This window comes from Aethalodelphis obliquidens, unplaced genomic scaffold (genome assembly GCF_003676395.1).
Source record: "Aethalodelphis obliquidens isolate GAN/ISIS:26980383/991018 unplaced genomic scaffold, ASM367639v1 scaffold42, whole genome shotgun sequence".
NCBI lineage: Eukaryota > Metazoa > Chordata > Mammalia > Artiodactyla > Delphinidae > Aethalodelphis > Aethalodelphis obliquidens.
The window spans coordinates 14021937-14040548 of NW_020837986.1; the positions used below are offsets into that span (position 1 = coordinate 14021937).

The 18612-nt window shown below is 40.6% G+C and overlaps 1 protein-coding gene across 1 annotated transcript in view; it reads right to left on the reverse strand.

The window, feature by feature from the left end:
• Nucleotides 1-518: 518 nt before the first annotated feature.
• The window catches only part of CSNK2A1 (casein kinase 2 alpha 1), a 56195-nt gene continuing 38101 nt past the window's right edge, over nucleotides 519-18612 (reverse strand). The window contains 9 exon segments of the mRNA XM_027078666.1: nucleotides 519-3363; nucleotides 3365-3441; nucleotides 5629-5715; nucleotides 6744-6892; nucleotides 7723-7823; nucleotides 9327-9428; nucleotides 10339-10449; nucleotides 15090-15173; nucleotides 16692-16751. Coding sequence (XP_026934467.1) covers nucleotides 3307-3363; nucleotides 3365-3441; nucleotides 5629-5715; nucleotides 6744-6892; nucleotides 7723-7823; nucleotides 9327-9428; nucleotides 10339-10449; nucleotides 15090-15173; nucleotides 16692-16751 — 828 coding nt within the window. The 3' untranslated portion in view covers nucleotides 519-3306.

The following is an 18612-nucleotide window of genomic DNA, read 5'->3' on the forward strand; positions in this document are numbered from 1 at the left end:
ATCAGTGTCAGAGCTGAAAAGGAACTCAGAAGACATCTCATCCAGACTCCCCTGACTGAACACACATTGGTCCCAAGAGAGCCAGAGGAGAGATCATACTGTGAGTTACTTGCAAAGTCAGGGCCAAGGACTAATCCCCCATACCAGGGGCCAGGGGTATTAGGTTGAACAAGGGCATAAGAGGTGCCAGACACTTGACATTCACTCTCATTTAATCCCAAAGAAGCAGTGGCTCCATTTTATAGATGATGAAACAGATTCAGAAGTAACTTGCCAAGTAGCCAAGTGTGTGACGAGGGCAGGAATGAAACCAGTCCTGTTTAGCAACAACATCATGCTCTCTTCACTGTATCTCAATGTCAAAAACTCCTACACTTCAGTGCTCCTCAACCAACCTTAATTCATCCCATTTCACATCTCCATCAGCCCAGTATTAAATTCAAAGCACTTGAGAACTAAGCCATCTGTCACACACACGGTGTCGGTTGGAGAAGCATATTGCTCAGGCTGCAGGGACATTTCATTTGTTTAAATGTTTTTATTAAAAAAAAATTAAAGACCTTCATGGCACAACTTCTTCCCAGCACAGTTATGTTTTAGTTATACCAAATACAATACAATTACAACCAATAAATCATCAAGGTGGGGAGGGGGAACTTATGACTTCAAACTTAAAAGGGGGGAGGGAGCACTTCAAACAAAGTTAAAAAAATACTTAAAGAACCTTTCAGAGTAATTGCCAACACAAGTGTCTTAGATTGGCTTTCCATTTCCTGCCATCTAATCAATGCAGACACAGGTAGTGCTGAGAAATGAAGTGTCCCAATACAAGGTATACAGATGAGGTAATTTACAACAACACAGAAGTTGTTCCTCTGTAAACCCTTGCCCCCCACCCACCCACCCAATTGGGTCTTTTTTTTTTTTTTTCATGCTTCTGCAGTGACTCCTTAAGTAGCATTTTAAATACTTCTATTTCTTTTAAAAGGCTCTTGGGTGGCATTTCAGAGTCCTCTGCATTCACCTTACGTTTCTTGCAAGGTCTGATGCATGTTAGGAGGTCCAGCTGTTTGCAGCTCCCCACATCAGCCTCAGCTACACCTAGGTTCTCTGAGCTACAAGGGTGGGATGTGAAGTCTTGATTTCCAGCCCTCCTCCCCACCTCAAAAGAAATAATTCATCAGTCATAAGTGTCCTGTTCAAATCACAATCCAGTGCAAACGTAATCTCAAACTGCATCTCTGGCACATCTGGTGCTTTGAGGTTCTGCACAAATTCAACATGGTAACCCCCACAGCATTCTAGGGCATAAAAGGGTCGAGAACAATAAATATCCACTGTAAGTGGCCACGAAGAAGATCACCCTGCCACATAGAATGTTTTCCCTATGGTTGAGAAGCACTATAAAAGGAGGCTTTAGCTTCCTCTAAAGTTTACCATTATATTCACTAAAGCCACCACCTCTGATAAAGTTACTAGAGCTAAGATGGGTTACAAAGTTAGATAAGTTCATTAAATTCAACTCCTCAAACAATTATGTTTATCTATGACGCCCAGGTGAGAAAGACTTGTGAATCTATAAAGGTAGGAGAATGGGGAACTAAGACTTCAGGCCTTAAAATATGTTGGAAGAATTTTTCCTAGTCCCCACAAGCAGCTACGGTAATGAAGCAACAGGAGAAAATACAGAGCTGATGGTTTTGCTATTGTGCTTAAAAAACTAGGCTTCCTCAGTGAAGCACCTGATAAACTTAGGTGGCTGGATTACAGTGGAAAATCCACTTTACACACACAAACACACAAAAACTGGCGACTCTTCCCATCCCCAATCCCTGCACTGCTGAGACACAAAATGAATTTATGGCAAAGGATCCTTAATCCCCAGAGACGCTTTGGCTTGTGGAGCTTTTTTAAGGCCTCTCTGCCTGCCCGGTACCATGGGTTGAACGAGGGTTGTATAAAAATGGGGGCCTTGGGAAGCCTCCACGGTACAGGGCTGCAGGCCCCTCAGATGTGAACGTGAGCCACCCACCCAGCGAGACCTTTACACAGGGAACTTAAATCTAACCTTGATAAATAAAACCAAACGTTTATTTACACCAAAGAATTCCAACACTGGATCTTTCACATATGAAGGACAAAGTATTATATATATACACACAGCAAGGGGTGGCAGGGCTGTAACAAGAGAGTTTAGTTTTCCCACAATTACAGGTCTACCATTTCAGTTTCACTGGAGATAGTGGCTCTGCTCCTACCTCTCAGGTACATTTACAAGACTGAGGGGCAGGTCTTCTCAATGGATGGCATGTGAGGGAAGGGGAAGGTAGGAGGAAAAGGTAGAAAGCTTAAAATAAAATGCAGTGGCCACATCTCTCACTAGCTCTTCAAGAGTTACTAGCATGAAACCAACATAGACAATGTTTTTTTCTTTTGTAAAAAGCAATAATTATACCCAGTAACTAACTGAATTCAAAAGGGCCAAGTCAAAGAAAATTGAAAAAGACTTTGCCTTCCCCCTCCTACCAGCTATAGAGCATGTTGGGAGATGAAAGGGGAAGAGGACCAAGGTAAGGAGCCTGGGAGGGACAGTATTAAAGTTTTAAACTGAACTGAAACTAAATTATAAGTGAGTTGGATTTAGGTTAGGTCAATAAGACATGATTCATACTGAACAGACGTTTTCAGGACCTGTCTGCACTTTGGGTAGATTTTCAGCATCTCAGTGTAACTAAGACATATTTCCACTAGATTCACCAGTATAACCCCACTGAAGCACTTTTGGAGTAAAGTGATATAAGTGACTAGCAGTACACTGCTCTTATAGGTTGGGTCCTTCCTTCCTCCTTCCTTCCCACCTCCCTTCAAGAAGCTACATTTTTGTAATCTCTGGAGGAGAGCATGAAATACAAACCCCTCGAAGTGTGGGATGGTAGGAGAGCAATGGTGGGCATGGGAAGAGATCTCCACCCAAGCGCAGCAGCCAGATTGAGGCTGGTTTATCTTTGTTCTTTAGTGGTGAGGAACTGAATTTGGAAGGGGAGAAAAAAATTTGTCCGTGAAATATTCCACCTGCAGATAATTTTTCAGGGAATCCCCTGAGTTATGAAAAGTTCGAGTTAAAAAAAAAAGAAAGAAAAAAAAAGAAAATCAGCCTATTATAATTTTTTTTTTTTTTATGACTGAACTACTATAAATCCACAAGCAACGGTTCAGACACGGTGCTTCTGAAGTCTTTCACCCTCCCCCCCCGCAGGCGCAAGCTGCATCGAGGGAGTGAGTGACTCCCCAGCCTCTGCTCAGGCATCAGGAGACAGAAGGGCCATTACTGCTGAGCGCCAGCGGCAGCTGGAACAGGCATCCCGAGGGGGTTGGCAGCAGCAATCACTGGTGAGCCTGCCAGAGGTCCAAGGGGTGAAGGGGTTGGCACTGAAGAAATCCCTGAAAGACAACAGCTGACAGTGAGCTAGAGACACCATGGAAATCTTAAGTCACCAGTTTTTCAGAGCACCTATCGCAAAAGTGACACAAATTCTCATTTTATTAAAGGCCTCTCCTTAGATTTTTACAAAGTAAATCTAATTTCAAATTAAATCTTCACAAATTAAAATGACAAGGTCCAATAAATTTAGTAGACAGGTAAAGAAATCTAAGTTTGGAGAGTTTAAGCGGTTTGTCCAAGGTGCATGGCTAGTAAGTGGCATCTATGCTTGGATTCCAACCCAAGCCTGTCTAGGGCAGCATGTCCAACCAAACTTTATGCTCTGTAATCTGTACTAATGGCCACTAGCCATATGTGACTACTGAGCACTTGCAATGTGGCTAGTGTAGCTAAGCAACTGATTTTACAATTTTATTTGATTTCAGTTAATATAAATAGCCATATGTGGCTAGTCACTATGAACTGAACAGTAGAAGGCTGGAGTCAAAGTTCATGCTCATGACCACATTCCCTTGTTAGCCAGCATTTTCAGTGCAGAAAGGATCATTTCTCATCTGTAAGCTAAAATAGTGTTTTAGGATTGACTTGCATTTAGTTTCTTCCACCCATGATCAGATTACCTGTTAGACTGCCCTCAATCAGCTAGTTCTTTACATTTTCAAAATGTTGTATATTTTCTGAATAGCCAATATAGTTACATGACTTAAAAATAGCTGAAAAGAGTACACAGTGAGAATTCTCCCTTGCCCTGTCACTTGGCCAACTTACGGCACCACTTTTGGGGTGTATCCTTCCAGAAATATTTTATGCATATACTTAAATATAATTTTATAAAAATATGCATATAAGAATCACATATAAGAATGTGATTATATATTCTTGCCCATTCCTGGTCTTGGACATGGTCCTGCATCTTGCTTTCTTCATTTCACATTACTACTTTGGAGTTGAAACTAGACAAGAACACGAAACACTCATTCTTTTCTCTAGCCATATAGGATTCCACTGAATGGATGCCCTGTAATTCATTTTATCAGTTCCCTACTCTACACGGAGCTGTTTTTAATGTTCTTTGATTACAGATAAGGCTAGAATGAGTAAACTTGGACATATATCATTTTGCACGTTGGCATGATACCCAGAGGATAAACTCTAGAAGGCAGCTAGTTCTTTAAAAAAAGAATTCAGACAACAGCAATTCTTTGAGGGTGTCTAAGTACCCTCACGATCACGAGTATATCCATGTGGACGCTGCCTACATATATAATTCTTAGGGGACAGGCCTATGGCTTCTTTTGGGTAACTGGTTTCTTCTGGGTAAAAACTCGCTCTAAATCATAATGACTCAACAACATTAAAGATAATTTCATATAAAACATTATAATTTACTAGGTACACTGTAGTTGCTCTGGAAAAACTCAGAGAACCATTCTTTTTTTAATTAATTAATTTTATTTATTTTATTTTTGGCTGTGTTGGGTCTTTGCTGCTGCGCGCGGCCTTTTCTCTAGTTGCAGCAAGCGGAGGCTACTCTTCGTTGCGGTGCGCGGGCTTCTCATTGCAATGGCTTCTCTTGTTGCGGAGCACGGGCTCTAGGCGCACAGGCTTCAGTAGTTGTGGCTCGCGGGCTCTAGAGTGCAGGCTCAGTAGTTGTGGCACACGGGCTTAGTTGCTCTGCAGCATGTGGGATCTTCCTGGACCAGGGCTCGAACCCATGTCCTCTGCATTGGCAGGCAGATTCTTAGCCACTGCGCCACCAGGGAAGCCCGAGAACCATTCTTATACGCATATATACCCATGTACAAACCCCATCTCTACTCGCCCTCATTTTCTTAATCTTGTTTCTGAGGACAGCATCACCTACTGTCACTCTAACCTGTGAGATGAAAGGATCTCTTTACTCCTCATGGCTTGTTGAGACTTTCAAGTCCCAAATAATTTTTGTGATTCTGGCCTAGAAGAGACTGTTGATACTCTTACTCAAGGCAGGGCCATTAAGGTATACCAGGTTTCAAAAGCATCCTGAAACCCGGTGGGGAGAGCCATACAGGGCAGTATGTCAATAAGGTAATCATTATAGAGAAGAGGGAGGGCCACAGAAATCAGGTCATAAAGAGGGAGCAAAATTAAGAATGATAACTGACTTCTATCTTTTCTTAAAAAAATAAATTTACCAATGAACTGACCTGACATCATATTGGCGCTGCTGACAGGCGTACTGCCCCCTGGCATGCTAGATGAGCCCATTCGAGCCTGGTCCTTCACAACAGTGTCTAGAAAAGAGACAAAAAGGTTAGATTCTGTTATGCTTCAAGGATTAAACTAATGGGCTGGGGCCTTAAAGCAGTCATCCTCATCCTTTACATTTTATTTGTATTCCATATTATTCCCTTAGTAATAGAATTAAGGTGTCAACTGCCTTCACTATGAATTGAACAAGTAATACAAAATAAAACTATCTTTCCTGTCAAACTGTGGTAAAGGCCAACTACTGAACTAAATAGTAGGAAAAGGAGGTAATTATCCATAGTAGAGCTAATTTAAAACAAAACCAATCCTGTTAGAATTTAATGACATAATACAATTTACCCTTACCCAAACAGAAATATATTATCAGAGTGAATTGGTTTTACTGCGGTTTACAGCTTGGTGCCAAACAGGCCAAAACTACAGGCTTGTGCAAATTAGTGCTATGACCACAGACTTCACTCTACATCTCCATCAGCCTTTCAGTCTGCTTCAGGTACAGGAGACTGAGCAAGAGTGTAATTGATTCACTAAAATACCACCCAACCACTCCCCAAGGAACAACCCAACACAGTGAGGATGGGGTGCAGCTAAGTGGCATTTTCATTCATGACAACAGTTAGCTATACTCACAAACCTAGGTCAAGGTGTTCCTACAGTAAAGTTTTCAAGCCTTTTTGGCTCTCTCCAACAAATGATTAACAAGAGACGGGACAGATATAGGGCTGTATGTTCTAATCCAACCACTCCAGACTAGCCACTGAGAAGTGTCACCCACACAGTAAGAAAAGCAATGTATTTAGGAGTGATCATGAGTCAGGTACTCTGTGTTAGATAAGAATCCTCTCAACAATCATGGTCCCCACTGAAGAAACCAAGGCTCACTGTGGGTGAAGTAACCTTGCAGCAAGCTAAGTACAGGAGGTTGGAATTCCAATTCTGTTCTGTAGGGCTCTGGGCCCAGGGCTTTCTTCACAGCATATATTCTCCCCTGCCTGGTACAATCTACTGGGCAGGCCTGCACAGGCTCTGTGGACTGAACAGCTGGACTCACAGAAATAGGGGTGCTCCATGGCCTCTCTTGCAGTGAGCCGTGACTGGTGGTCGTACCGCAGCAGCTTGTCCAGGAAATCCAAGGCCTCAGGGCTGACAAGGTGCTGGTTTTCACTGTGGACAAAGCGTTCCCATCGCTTACGGGAATGTCTGCAGAGCCAAAAGGGGGAATGAGAAATGGACCAAGGGGCAGAGAAGCCCAACATTTCACTCCTACATTTTCCTTAGTGGCTAGGATTCCAGCCAATCACAAGAGAAATAAAAACTCAAGAGACTAGTCTTATACCGCTCTGCCACTGCAGAGACAACAAAGCTAATTGGAGAGACTGGAAATAGCAGTGTCGCAGAAAAGAGAAATCTGGGTCCCCACAATTTTATGAAACATAATTCAGGTTACTTTACAGGACTGAATGCTCCTGCACAGCAAGGAGGGCCAGGTGGCTGGGCTAACCAGGCTTCCCTCCCCATCCCCCACATCCCCTTTCCTGGCATCTCTGCCACTTGGACAGGAAAAGCCTTTGTATCAAGAAAGTTCACCTCTTCCTGTTAAGTGGTGAATGAGTTAGTATTGTGTCTAGTCACTATTTTTAGAGTCTGTTGTCTGCACATCAGTCTTGAAGCATGTACTTATTCTATGACTATTTCTTTCTCTTAGAGACAATTCTGTCATTTAGAGAAGCAAGTTGAATCAGGAGATTTTGATTTCTGACTCAACTGTAACCCTTCTACTAGACTCTACATAGTCAGGAATCTTCTGACTACAACCTCCACACTCAGAATCCTGTAAGTGCATCTGGGGAAATGGCCATTCAATCCAATGCTTTTATCACAGGCCTGCCTATGCAGCATTCTGTAGCAGTGGACCAGAGATACCTCAGCAGTGCTGGCAAAGAGAACATAACTATTCTGGGGATCCAAAGTACCAGTTTACACCCAAACTGCTTAAGGCACAGATGCACAGATTTTATTTTGTGACTTACCTGCCCAAGATATCGTTAAAACGTGGATCTAATTCAATGTTGTATTTGTCAATATAGTCATATAAATCTTCTGTCCCCAGAACCTTGGCTATCCTCACCAACTAGGATTGAAGAAGACAAAACCCACACCAAAAGCATATTACATGATTAAATCAACAATTAACCATGACTGAATTAACAGAATGGATCATCATGGCTACAGGTATGAACGTTACAACCAATTTACTTCAATTTTTTTTGCACAACATGAATGGATTTCCACATAACGTTCCCTAAATTATTACTGATGTGAATGTATCAAACAGAAAAAGCAAACCACTTTATAACCTGCTTCCTTCCTTCTAGTGAAGTCTTATTTTTTTCCCCCTTACAACCCAGCTGAAGATGTCACTTCCTTTGGGAAGCTCCCCTCCAACCCCATATACTCAGACCACTCATTCCCATTACAACGGTCTTTTGTATCTTGTCTACACTTCTACTCTGACATTTACTACTGTAACTTACTTTCTTATATGTTTGGTTCCCTTGCTAGACAGACTATGAAGAACTTCTGAGATGAGGGGCTATTCTTTCTTTCTGTCTATATTCCTCAATTCTGCATGGCACCTGATAAAGAGTTGCTGATTTTAACTGAATTCACATGGTATTCTTCGACTCATGTGAAAAATGGTCATCATACGTATATAACATTCTCGAAATGATAAAATTGCAGAAATGGAGATTACAACAGAGAAGCATAAAAGAGGGGGAGGGGAACTTGGTGCGACTATAAAAGGGCAAATGAAGGATCCTTGAGGTGACAGAGATGTTCTGTACCTTGGTTATATTGATATCAACATCCTGGTTGTGATACTGTACATAGTTTTGCAAAAAGTTATGTTAGGGGGAAACTGGATAAAAGGCACACCATATTTCTCTGTATGAATTCTTACAACTTCACATGAATTTACATTACCTTAAAATAAAGTTTAATTAAAAAAAAAAGTCATTGTGATCAAACAAGGCAACAGTACCTTCCACAAGGCCCTAGAATCATTCCAGGTTCCCTTGAATGAAATGGCCCCTTGATCTACAAGGGGAAGTGCAGCTAGTATAAAAAATACCATCTATATTTCTACTGACATACATCAACTCAATCTGTATGACGAGACAAAAGGATCAAGAAATACCACATATAAACCAATATGTTGAAGAAAACATTCCTAACCCTAATAAAAGTTCACATTAGGAGATTCTAAGGTAATATCCTATATTTTAAACTATTATTCTTTGAATTGTAAAATATTTCCTAAAACATGTATATACAAGTATATCTCACAATTAAACAAGCAATGCAAAGGAAAAACTCTAATTTCAAAAGCTGAACCAATAGTTCCCAAGACACCAATCCGAGGATCAATGTCAGGTTGGCTGACAAGCAAATATTTGAAAATTATTCTAGGGTCCCACTCTCAGATTCTAACTTATTAATTTAATAGCTCTCAGGTGCGGGGGGCCAGGCATCTGTATTTTAGCAAGATCCACTGCAGTTTCTAATGGGTAAGCAGATCTGGCCGTCACTTGGTAAGACCAGTAAATTTCCTAATAGGAACAACATATATCACCTGATCATAATTGTCATGTCCATGGAAAAATGGCTCCTTCCGGAAGATCATACTTGCCAGCATACAACCCAAGCTCCACATATCCAAACTATAATCATACATCTGCATTAAAGAAAATGTCGTCATCACACATGAAATGACAAGAATGAATCCTGTCACTTCAAATTTTTTAAGAAAAGCTTTTTATTAAAAACAAACCACTCCACTGACTTAAAGTCCAAATACCAAAAACATGTTTTTCTTCTATGCATTCCCACCCATGCTCCCCCACCCTCATTTTAAATCTGTACATACTATTTTGAATTACTTTCTTCACTTACGTAAGAACAACCCAATTGTCAGCCTATGGAAACCTTCTAACGTGTACCATTTTTTTATTGCATGAATGCTTCAGAATTTAATCTTTAACTTCTCCTACAACAGGATAGTGTTCTGTTTTTCACCGTTATAAATAATGTTGTAAAGAATATTTTTATGTATAAAATGTTTTTTGAACTCAGGGTTATATCCTCAAGACCCCAGAAAAGGAATTTCTAGGACAGAGTCTGAACTTTTTAAGGTATCTGATAACACCTGGGAGGACTGGGGCAGGAAAGGTATTCCCAAGGATTTTGTTTCCGTGAGAAGAGTGCTTTCTTTTCTTTTTTGGTAGAGGGAAGGTCTTTATATCTAGATATAATTTAAGAAGAGAACATTTTTTTCAGTTTACTTTTAAGGTTGGTTAAATCTAGCTTACAATTCTCAAACTAGCTTTGTAATTTCTGATTAGAAAAAGTGTCTTTCTCTTCAGTTAGGATCAAATGCAGATCTATTCATATTCTACTGACATTATGACAATACAAACATAAGTTGTGGCAGATGAACTGAAGTGATTCATATTTTACATTCCTATAAAAGGGATAGCCATGGATGTGCATAAATGGCCTACTCAAAAGTGCAAAATGACATTTTTTGCAAATTATGTGCAAAATAAACACAAGGACCAAAATTTTATCTGCCCTCCTCTTCTCACCTGATAGTCTACAAGTAGCTCAGGACCTTTGAAATATCGGGAAGCAACTCGGACGTTATATTCTTGGCCAGGATGGTAAAACTCAGCCAAACCCCAGTCTATTAGCCGTAGCTGAAATAAGAAGATAATAAATAATGAGTGACTTCATCTTTTGAGTTACCCCTCACACTGCCATTAGAGCACTCTTTCTATTTGGCTGCGCTGTGCAGCTTGTAGGATTTTAGTTCCCTGACCAGGGATTAAACCCGGGCCCTCGGCAGCAAGAGCGCAGAGTCCTAACCACTGGACCACCAGGGAATTCCCCAGAGTAATCTTTTTAAAAATAACAGCCATGTCACTCTCTATTGAAACCCCGTCAGTGACCACCTATTGCATTTAGGATGGAAATAAAACTTCTTAGCTTGACATACAGGGTTCTCTCCGGGATCTAATTCCTTTGCTCTAGTGAGACTTACAGTTCCTGAAAAACACAATCTCATTCTGTGCTTCTGCAAATTTTTTTTTTTTAGTGATTTTTTAAAAAACATCTTTATTGGAGTATAATTGCTTTACAATGGTGTGTTAGTTTCTGCTTTATAACAAAGTGAATCAGTTATACATATACATATGTCCCCATATCTCTTCCCTCTTGTGTCTCCCTCTCTCCCACCCCTCTAGGTGGTCACAAAGCACTGAGCTGATCTCCCTGTGCTATGTGGCTGCTTGCAAATTTCTTAAACTGCTCATCTGACTAGAATGTCTCCACTATTCAATATAGACTCCTACTGTGATGAACACCTCATCTTTTGAGTTACTTAAGTTAGCTCCTTTAATGAAGTCTTTTCTAATTATGCAAATAGAAGCAACTATTGTCTTTGATATGCCCCCCTACCCAACCAACCTTAAAATTTCTTTAATAGAACCTACAGCTCTTTACTGAATATTTGTTTGCTACCTTTTAAAAAAAGATGGACTGGGGACTTCCCTGGCGGCACAGTGGTTAAGAATCTGCCTGCCAATGCAGGGGACATGGGTTTGATCCCTGGCCTGGGAAGATCCCACATGCCGCGGAGCAACTAAGCCCGTGTGCCACAACTACTGAGCCTGCACTCTAGAGCCCTCAAGCCACAACTACTGAGCCCGCATGCCACAACTACTGAAGCCCACGTGCCTAGAGCCCGTACTCTGCATCAAGAGAGGTCACCGCAATGTGAAGCCCGCACACCACAATGAAGAGTAGCCCCCGCCTGCCACAATTAGAGGAAGGCTGCGCATAACAACGAAGACCCAACACAGAGAAAAATAAATAAATAAATTTATTAAAAAAAAAAACAACTGAGTAAAGAAGAAAACTTTAAAAAAAAATATGGACAGTAAGATCCTTGAGGGTAGGGACTGTTTTATTCACCTTTGCTAATTTTTAGAATTCAATGTAATGCCCAGTACACAGGAGAAAACCTAAAAATATTTACTGAGTGAATGCAGTAAGAGAAAAGCCACACAAAACAGCTCTTACCAAAATGTATTCTGAAAGTGGAAACAGTAGTAGCAAGGACAAGAGGCAACCTTAGCAACTATACCCCAATTAAAAAAAAAAAAAAAAAAAAAAGGCAACCTTATTTGCCCTTTGTGTGCAAACCATGACCATGATTTGAAGTGTGAGCACTAGGGTCTGAGTAATGCCTGACTGCTCCAGTACTGTCTCCAGAAGTTCACAGTTAATTAGGTTCAGTGTCTTCTTTTAGTAAACAAAGGGAAATATAACAAAAGGTATGAAAGAAGATATAACTTTTTTATCATCTTTCTCTTCAACCTCTTAATATCAGTGCTCCAGAGCTGTCCCTGAGCTTCCTGTCTTATCAATAAGTATTCCCAGATGACCATTTCTGGTCTTGTGGCTTCACACACAGTATCTCTGCTTTTCCCACCTATACTCTCTAGCCCACACATATCACCAGCCATCTCTCTGTGATCACCTAACAGACATCTCAAAACTAAACCTCTGGTAATTCCCTGCAAAACCTGTTTCTCCCAGATTCCTCCTCCTCTGTTACCTTCCATTTATCCTGTCATTCAGGTCAAAAACTTTTCACCCTGGACTCTTGTCTCCCTTTCACCCCAAGTCTAATCTGTCAACAAATCCTGTTGGCTCTACCATATTCTAACCATATCATCACATCCACTGCCATTGCTCCGGTCCATGCCATCACCAATCTCTGATTTATTGCAAGAGCTGCTTTTCTTAACTGGCCTACCTTTCACTTTTACCCTCAATTCTCCACACAGGAACCAGAATGATCCTTTTAAAAAGTATTTTTATTTAAAAATGATTATAAATTCATAGGAATTTGGAGATGTTCTGTGTACCCTTCACCAGTTCCCCTGATGGTAATATCTTACATAACTATAGTACAATATCAAAACCAGGAAACTGACAATTCAGAGACCTTTCTTTTTCAGCAGTTTTACATGCATAAGTGTGTATAGTACTACACAATTTTATCACATGTGCAGCTTCATAAAGCTTACACCACAAGATAAAGGACATCACCACAGATGTCCTTTGTGCTATACCTTCCTCTCACTTTCTAACCCCTGGTAACCTCTCTGTTTTCTAACTATCGTTTTGAGAGTATTATAGAAATGGAACCATCAGTTTAACTTTTTGAGGCTGCTTTTTTTCACTTAGCATGAGACCCATCCAAGCTGTTACATTATCAATAGTTCTTACTAATCAGTAACAATACTACATGGTATGGATACACCAGAGTTTGATGAATCATTTATGCACTGAAGGTTTTTGTGTGGACCTAAGTCTTTCTTCAAAAATTTTACCAAAAATTTTACCATTTGTCCTTGTAAAGGAGTTTGCCAACTCCTGATTTATGACATCAAACCCAATTTGAAAACCATGTCTAAGTCTTTGTTTCTCTGGGATAAATGTCACTGCTGGATTGTTTATAGCTTTTAAAGAAACTGACAAAACTATAAAATAATAGTTTGACACTTTCCAAAATGAGTATGCCACTTGACATTCCCATCAGCAATGTATGAGAGACTGAGTTACCCTGCATCCTTGTCCGTATTTGGAACTGTCACTATTTTTTATTTTAGCTGTTCTAATAGATGCGTAGTGAACTTTTAAATACTCAAGTGAGAACTTACCAACCCTCTGCTCAAATCCTGCAAAACCCCTGTGTCTTCGGAGAAAAGGCCTGACAGTGATCTTCCAGGTTTTGCATGATCTGGTTCTATTTATCTCTCTGATCTCCTTTCCTTCCCCTCTTCCCCATGTTCATTCTATCCCAGCTCTATCCTTGTGCTGTTCCAACACGCCAGGCACATTTTTGTCTCAGGGGTTTGCATCTGCTATATCCTCTTCCTGAGACTGCATGGTTGATTCCCTTCAAGCGTTCTCCAAAACGTTACCTTCCTAATGAAACCTTCTCCTTACCACCTTGTTTAAAACTGCAACACCCTCTGCCACTCCCTATTCCTGTTTTATTTTTTCTTCCACATCACTTTTTTTTTTTTTTTTTTGCGGTATGCGGGCCTCTCACTGTTGTGGCCTCTCCCGTTGCGGAGCACAGGCTCCGGACGCGCAGGCTCAGCGGCCACGGCTCACGGGCCCAGCTGCTCCATGGCATGTGGGATCTTCCCGGACCAGGGCACGAACCCGTGTCCCCTGCATCGGCAGGTGGACTCTCAACCACTGTGCCACCAGGAAGCCCCTTCCACATCACTTTTAACTTTCTATCCTACCAGTCTCCCCCAGTTGTGAACTCCTATGGACAAGAATTTTTAATCTATTTTTGTCTCACACATATATCCCCAGCCTCCAGAACAATACCTATTACATAGTGTGTGCTTAAAAGAATACTAACTGAATGAACAAATCACCTATATCCCCAAAGCCTACAACAGAGAGCCATCACTGCATAAAAGGTGGGCTTGGGTCACCTTAAAAAACAGAAATGTAACACAGCAGCTTTCATTAAAAGTACTTGTAGAGCTCAGGGGCCTCATGATACTTGCTAATAAGCAGCAGCATTTTCTGAATATTTCATCCATTTCACAACTGTACACACTTAATTCTCACAATAACCTAGTGGCATGCAAGACAAATATTACTTGTATACTCACTGTATAGGTTAAAAAAAAAAAAAAAGAGGCAGATGAGGAGAAAGGCATTTCCCAAGAGAATAGTTTTTCAATAAATAAGACTAGAAACCAGGTTCCCTGCCAAAACTAATGCTTTACCCACTACACTAATCTGTTTTCTTTTTGATAGGAATATGAATGAATGAATAAAGTTTTAATCATTGTGATTTTTTAAAAAAATTTATTTTATTCTAGTTGATTGACAATGTTGTGTTAACTTCTGCTGTAAAGAAAAGTGATTCAGTCATACATATACATACATTCTTTTCCATTAGGGTTTATCACAGGATACTGAATATAGTTCCCTGTGTTATAGAGTAGGACCCTGTTGTTTATCTATTCTAGAAACTCCCAGTCCATCCTTCCCCCACCCCCCCTCCCCCTTGGCATCCACAGTTTGCTCTCTGTGTCTGTGAGTCTGTTTCATAGATAAGTTCATTAATGTCATATTGTAGATTCCACACTGATTTGTTCATTCATTCATTCATCAAATATTTATGAAGTGCCTAACAGGTACCACAGACTATGACAGATGTTAGGAATAAAATGTTGAAGATGGGTTGTTAACTCTATCATGTTGATAAATAAGACTTGTCCATCTACCACTTTACCTTTCTGTGCTCATGATCAATCATGACATTATGGGGCTTTACATCTCTGTGCATAATCCCCATGCTGTGACAATAATCCAGGGCCTGTGGGAGGAACAGGTGAGAAAGGAAAGCGTTAGCTTGTATAAGAGTGATTTTTTAGTTAAAGTCCCTTACCTTTTCCTCCACAGTTTTCCTTCTAGCCTCACAACATTCCTGAGAGTCAAAGCAAGGACAATCACTTCCGCAGGTACTTTTTAGAGACTTGTGCAAACCCATGCATGGCCTCTAAACTTCAAATCCTGTTCTTGCACAGTTGTTTCAACATCCTTTTTGTTAAAAAGACTCAAAGCGTACACCAATTACATGACTTCCAATCTCTCCCCCTTACCCAAAGCGTGGATTATTTTCACAAACACGAGCCCCTCAAAAGAAGAAAACTGATCTGTACTACAAACCTTGTATTCAAAGAACAGTAATTCTTTAGCAGCTAAGAGTATGCAGTAGAGGTCGGCAAACCATGGCCCATGGGCCACATACGGCCTGCTGCTTGTTTTTGTGAATGCTTAATCGGAACACAGCCACATCTATTTGTTTGCATGTTGCCTGTGGCTGCTTTAATGCTACAACATCAGAGGTGAGTAGTGTGAGAAAGACTCTATGGCCCACAAAGCCAAAAATTTTATCATTTGTCCTTGTAAAGGAGTTTGCCAACTCCTGATTTATGACATCAAACCCAATTTGAAAACCATGTCCAATCTCAAACTAGTGAGTGACATAACCTCTGGGGCTTGCTAATCCAGGCCTTCAAGTCAGCTGATGTCATTGGCCAAGTTCTTGTCCTTTCTGAAGGGCAACTTGGGTTCCTATGGTTCCCAGGGTTAGGCAAGCATATCCTTAACTTTCGGAAGTCCTGCTTGCCACAAGAATGCATGAGATCATTGAATGGAATGGAATGATCAAATATCATTGTATGAATGGAAAGATCAAACATTTCTGCTGGCATAGTCTCTTCAGGGTACTTCTAAGGTTCAAATGCAGGCTTTATGTCAATCCTCATTTAGTAAGACACTAGCCAACTCTTAGCAATCTTCTTATCTATAAAGCTGATCTTCTGACTACTGGAAGCAATATATTTGGTGATCCCACTTCAGGAATCAAAGTTCATTCTAAATCACCAATCTCTAAGCACAGATTTACATAATCTTTAGGACAATGGCCCTTTGAGGGCTGAGTTCAAGCTTACTGTTTTACTTGTTCAATTTTAAGTGAAATAAAGTACACCAGAAGCCATTACACCAGGAGTTATTTATTTTTTTTTACAAGTTTTGACAATTTAACTGTAACTTTCGTAAGATCAAGATAGAGATATCTGTTAAGGAGTCCCACCTCTCTTCTAAATACCCCTTCCAAAGCATTATAAATTATATTCTTACTAGACCCTTATTCCATAACCTTTACATCAGCATAAGAATTCTGATGCTACTAATTTATTAAAAATTTATATAAACAGACCGCCAAACCCCATATTTTACGAAGTTAACCCACTGGCTTTTCTACAGTCATTTCCATTATTTAACAAAGGGGAGATCTAAAGATATTTAGTATTCAAGGTTCTCTTACCTTCAGAATCTCATACATGTAAAATCGAATATCATAGTCTGTTAACGTCTGGTACAATTGCTGTTAAAGACAAATGCAACATTTGAGCCATGAAATAGTACTGAAAGGAAGGAAATTTCTCATCCTCATTTGTAGTAATTCAAATCAAGACTGGGCTCATTTACCACTGTTCTAAGATCTGTCTGTTCACCAGTCTCTACTTCTCCAATATAAAACGAAAGAGATACTTTGGGTCTTTAACTCTATATATAAAAGTGAAGAATTACTTAAGTTCATATTGCTGAAGCTATAATCTACTTTTGGGAACATACCAATTTACATATGCAACACGCACTGATATACATTTGTAGTTTTTCATTTACCTCCAGATCTTCTCATAAAACACGTGGGCAAACACATAGCCTCCTTAGTAGGGAATTAATTCACCTCTGGCCTACAGTTACAGGCACTGCAGATCACCAGTGGGTATGCAGATGCATTGCTGTCAAATCTGCTGAGCCAATTTAATAGAACTGTCCCAATTTGAAAGTAAACTCTGAACATGTCATGAAAGTAAACTCTGAACATGTCATGTACCTTTTCCAGTTTCTAAAGAGTTTGACTTTAAAAAAATGTACATATCATTAAATGGTCAGTGGTGTCCTCTGACAACATTTTCCTTGAAATTATCATTCTGATTCTAACACAATTCTTCTTCCTTTTCTCCTCCACTCAGCAAAAGAATTCACTCATTTATTGATACCTAACATTTCTTTTTTTTAAAATTTATGTATTTATTTATTTTTGGCTGCATTGGGTCTTCGTTGCTGTGCGTGGGCTTTCTCTAGCTGCAGCAAGCAGGGGCTACTCGTTGCTGCAGTGTGCGGGCTTCTCACTGCAGTGGCTTCTCTCGTTGCAGAGCACAGGCTCTAAGCACGCGGGCTTCAGTAGTTGTGGCACACGGGCTCAGTAGTTGTGGCTGCCGGCTCTAGAGCACAAGCTCAGTACTTGTGGCGTACGGGCTTAATTGCTCTGTGGCATGTAGGATCTTCCTGGACCAGGGCTCAAACCCATGTCCCCTGCATTGGCAGGCAGATTCTTAACCACTGCACCACCAGGGAAGACCCATATACCTAATGATACTGGCTTGGTGCAAAGGCAAGTCAAATAACTTTACAAATTAAAACCCAAGAGAGTGCCTACATTCTTCTGTTGTGCTGGAGTTGAGAATTGTTGAAATTGGCCAGAAGTCAGAGTATCTGTTGCAGAGGTTTGCGCTTTACCAGAATTTACACTACCCTTCCCCACCCATCTCTTTTTAAGATCTAGAACCCAAAGATTCTGAGGAATCCTAAGGTATAAGCAAGCAGTCCTTGCTTTTATATATAGACAATACATTTCTTCTTGAACTTTATCATTTCAAAGAGGAATGTCCTAAGGCCGGATCCTGACTAAACATGAGCTGTTGCTTTCATTAAGTATGACATCACCGGAAACTGTCAAACGAATGGTAAACTGTCAAATGGTGAGAAATAAAAGTACTGGTCATTAGAAAGAGCACTAAACAAATAAAAAGGCAAAATACCAAGATATGGAAAGTGAGCACTGTTTGTACAAGAGTATGACTATATTTAAATTTAGCACTGTAAGGGGACTTCCCTGGCGGTCCAGTGGTAAAGAATCCGCCTTCCAATGCAGGGGACGTGGGTTCGATCCCTGTCAGGGGACTAAGATCCCACATGCCTCAGGGCAACTAAGCCCGCATGTCCCAACTACTGAGCTTGCGTGCCTCAACAAGAGAGCCCACACACCCTGGAACCCGTGCACCACAACTAAAGAGAAAACATGCACGCCACCAACTAGATAAGTCCGTGTGCCTCAACGAAGATCCCGCGTGCCACAACTAAGACCCAATGCAGCTGAAAAGAAGGGAGGAAGGGAG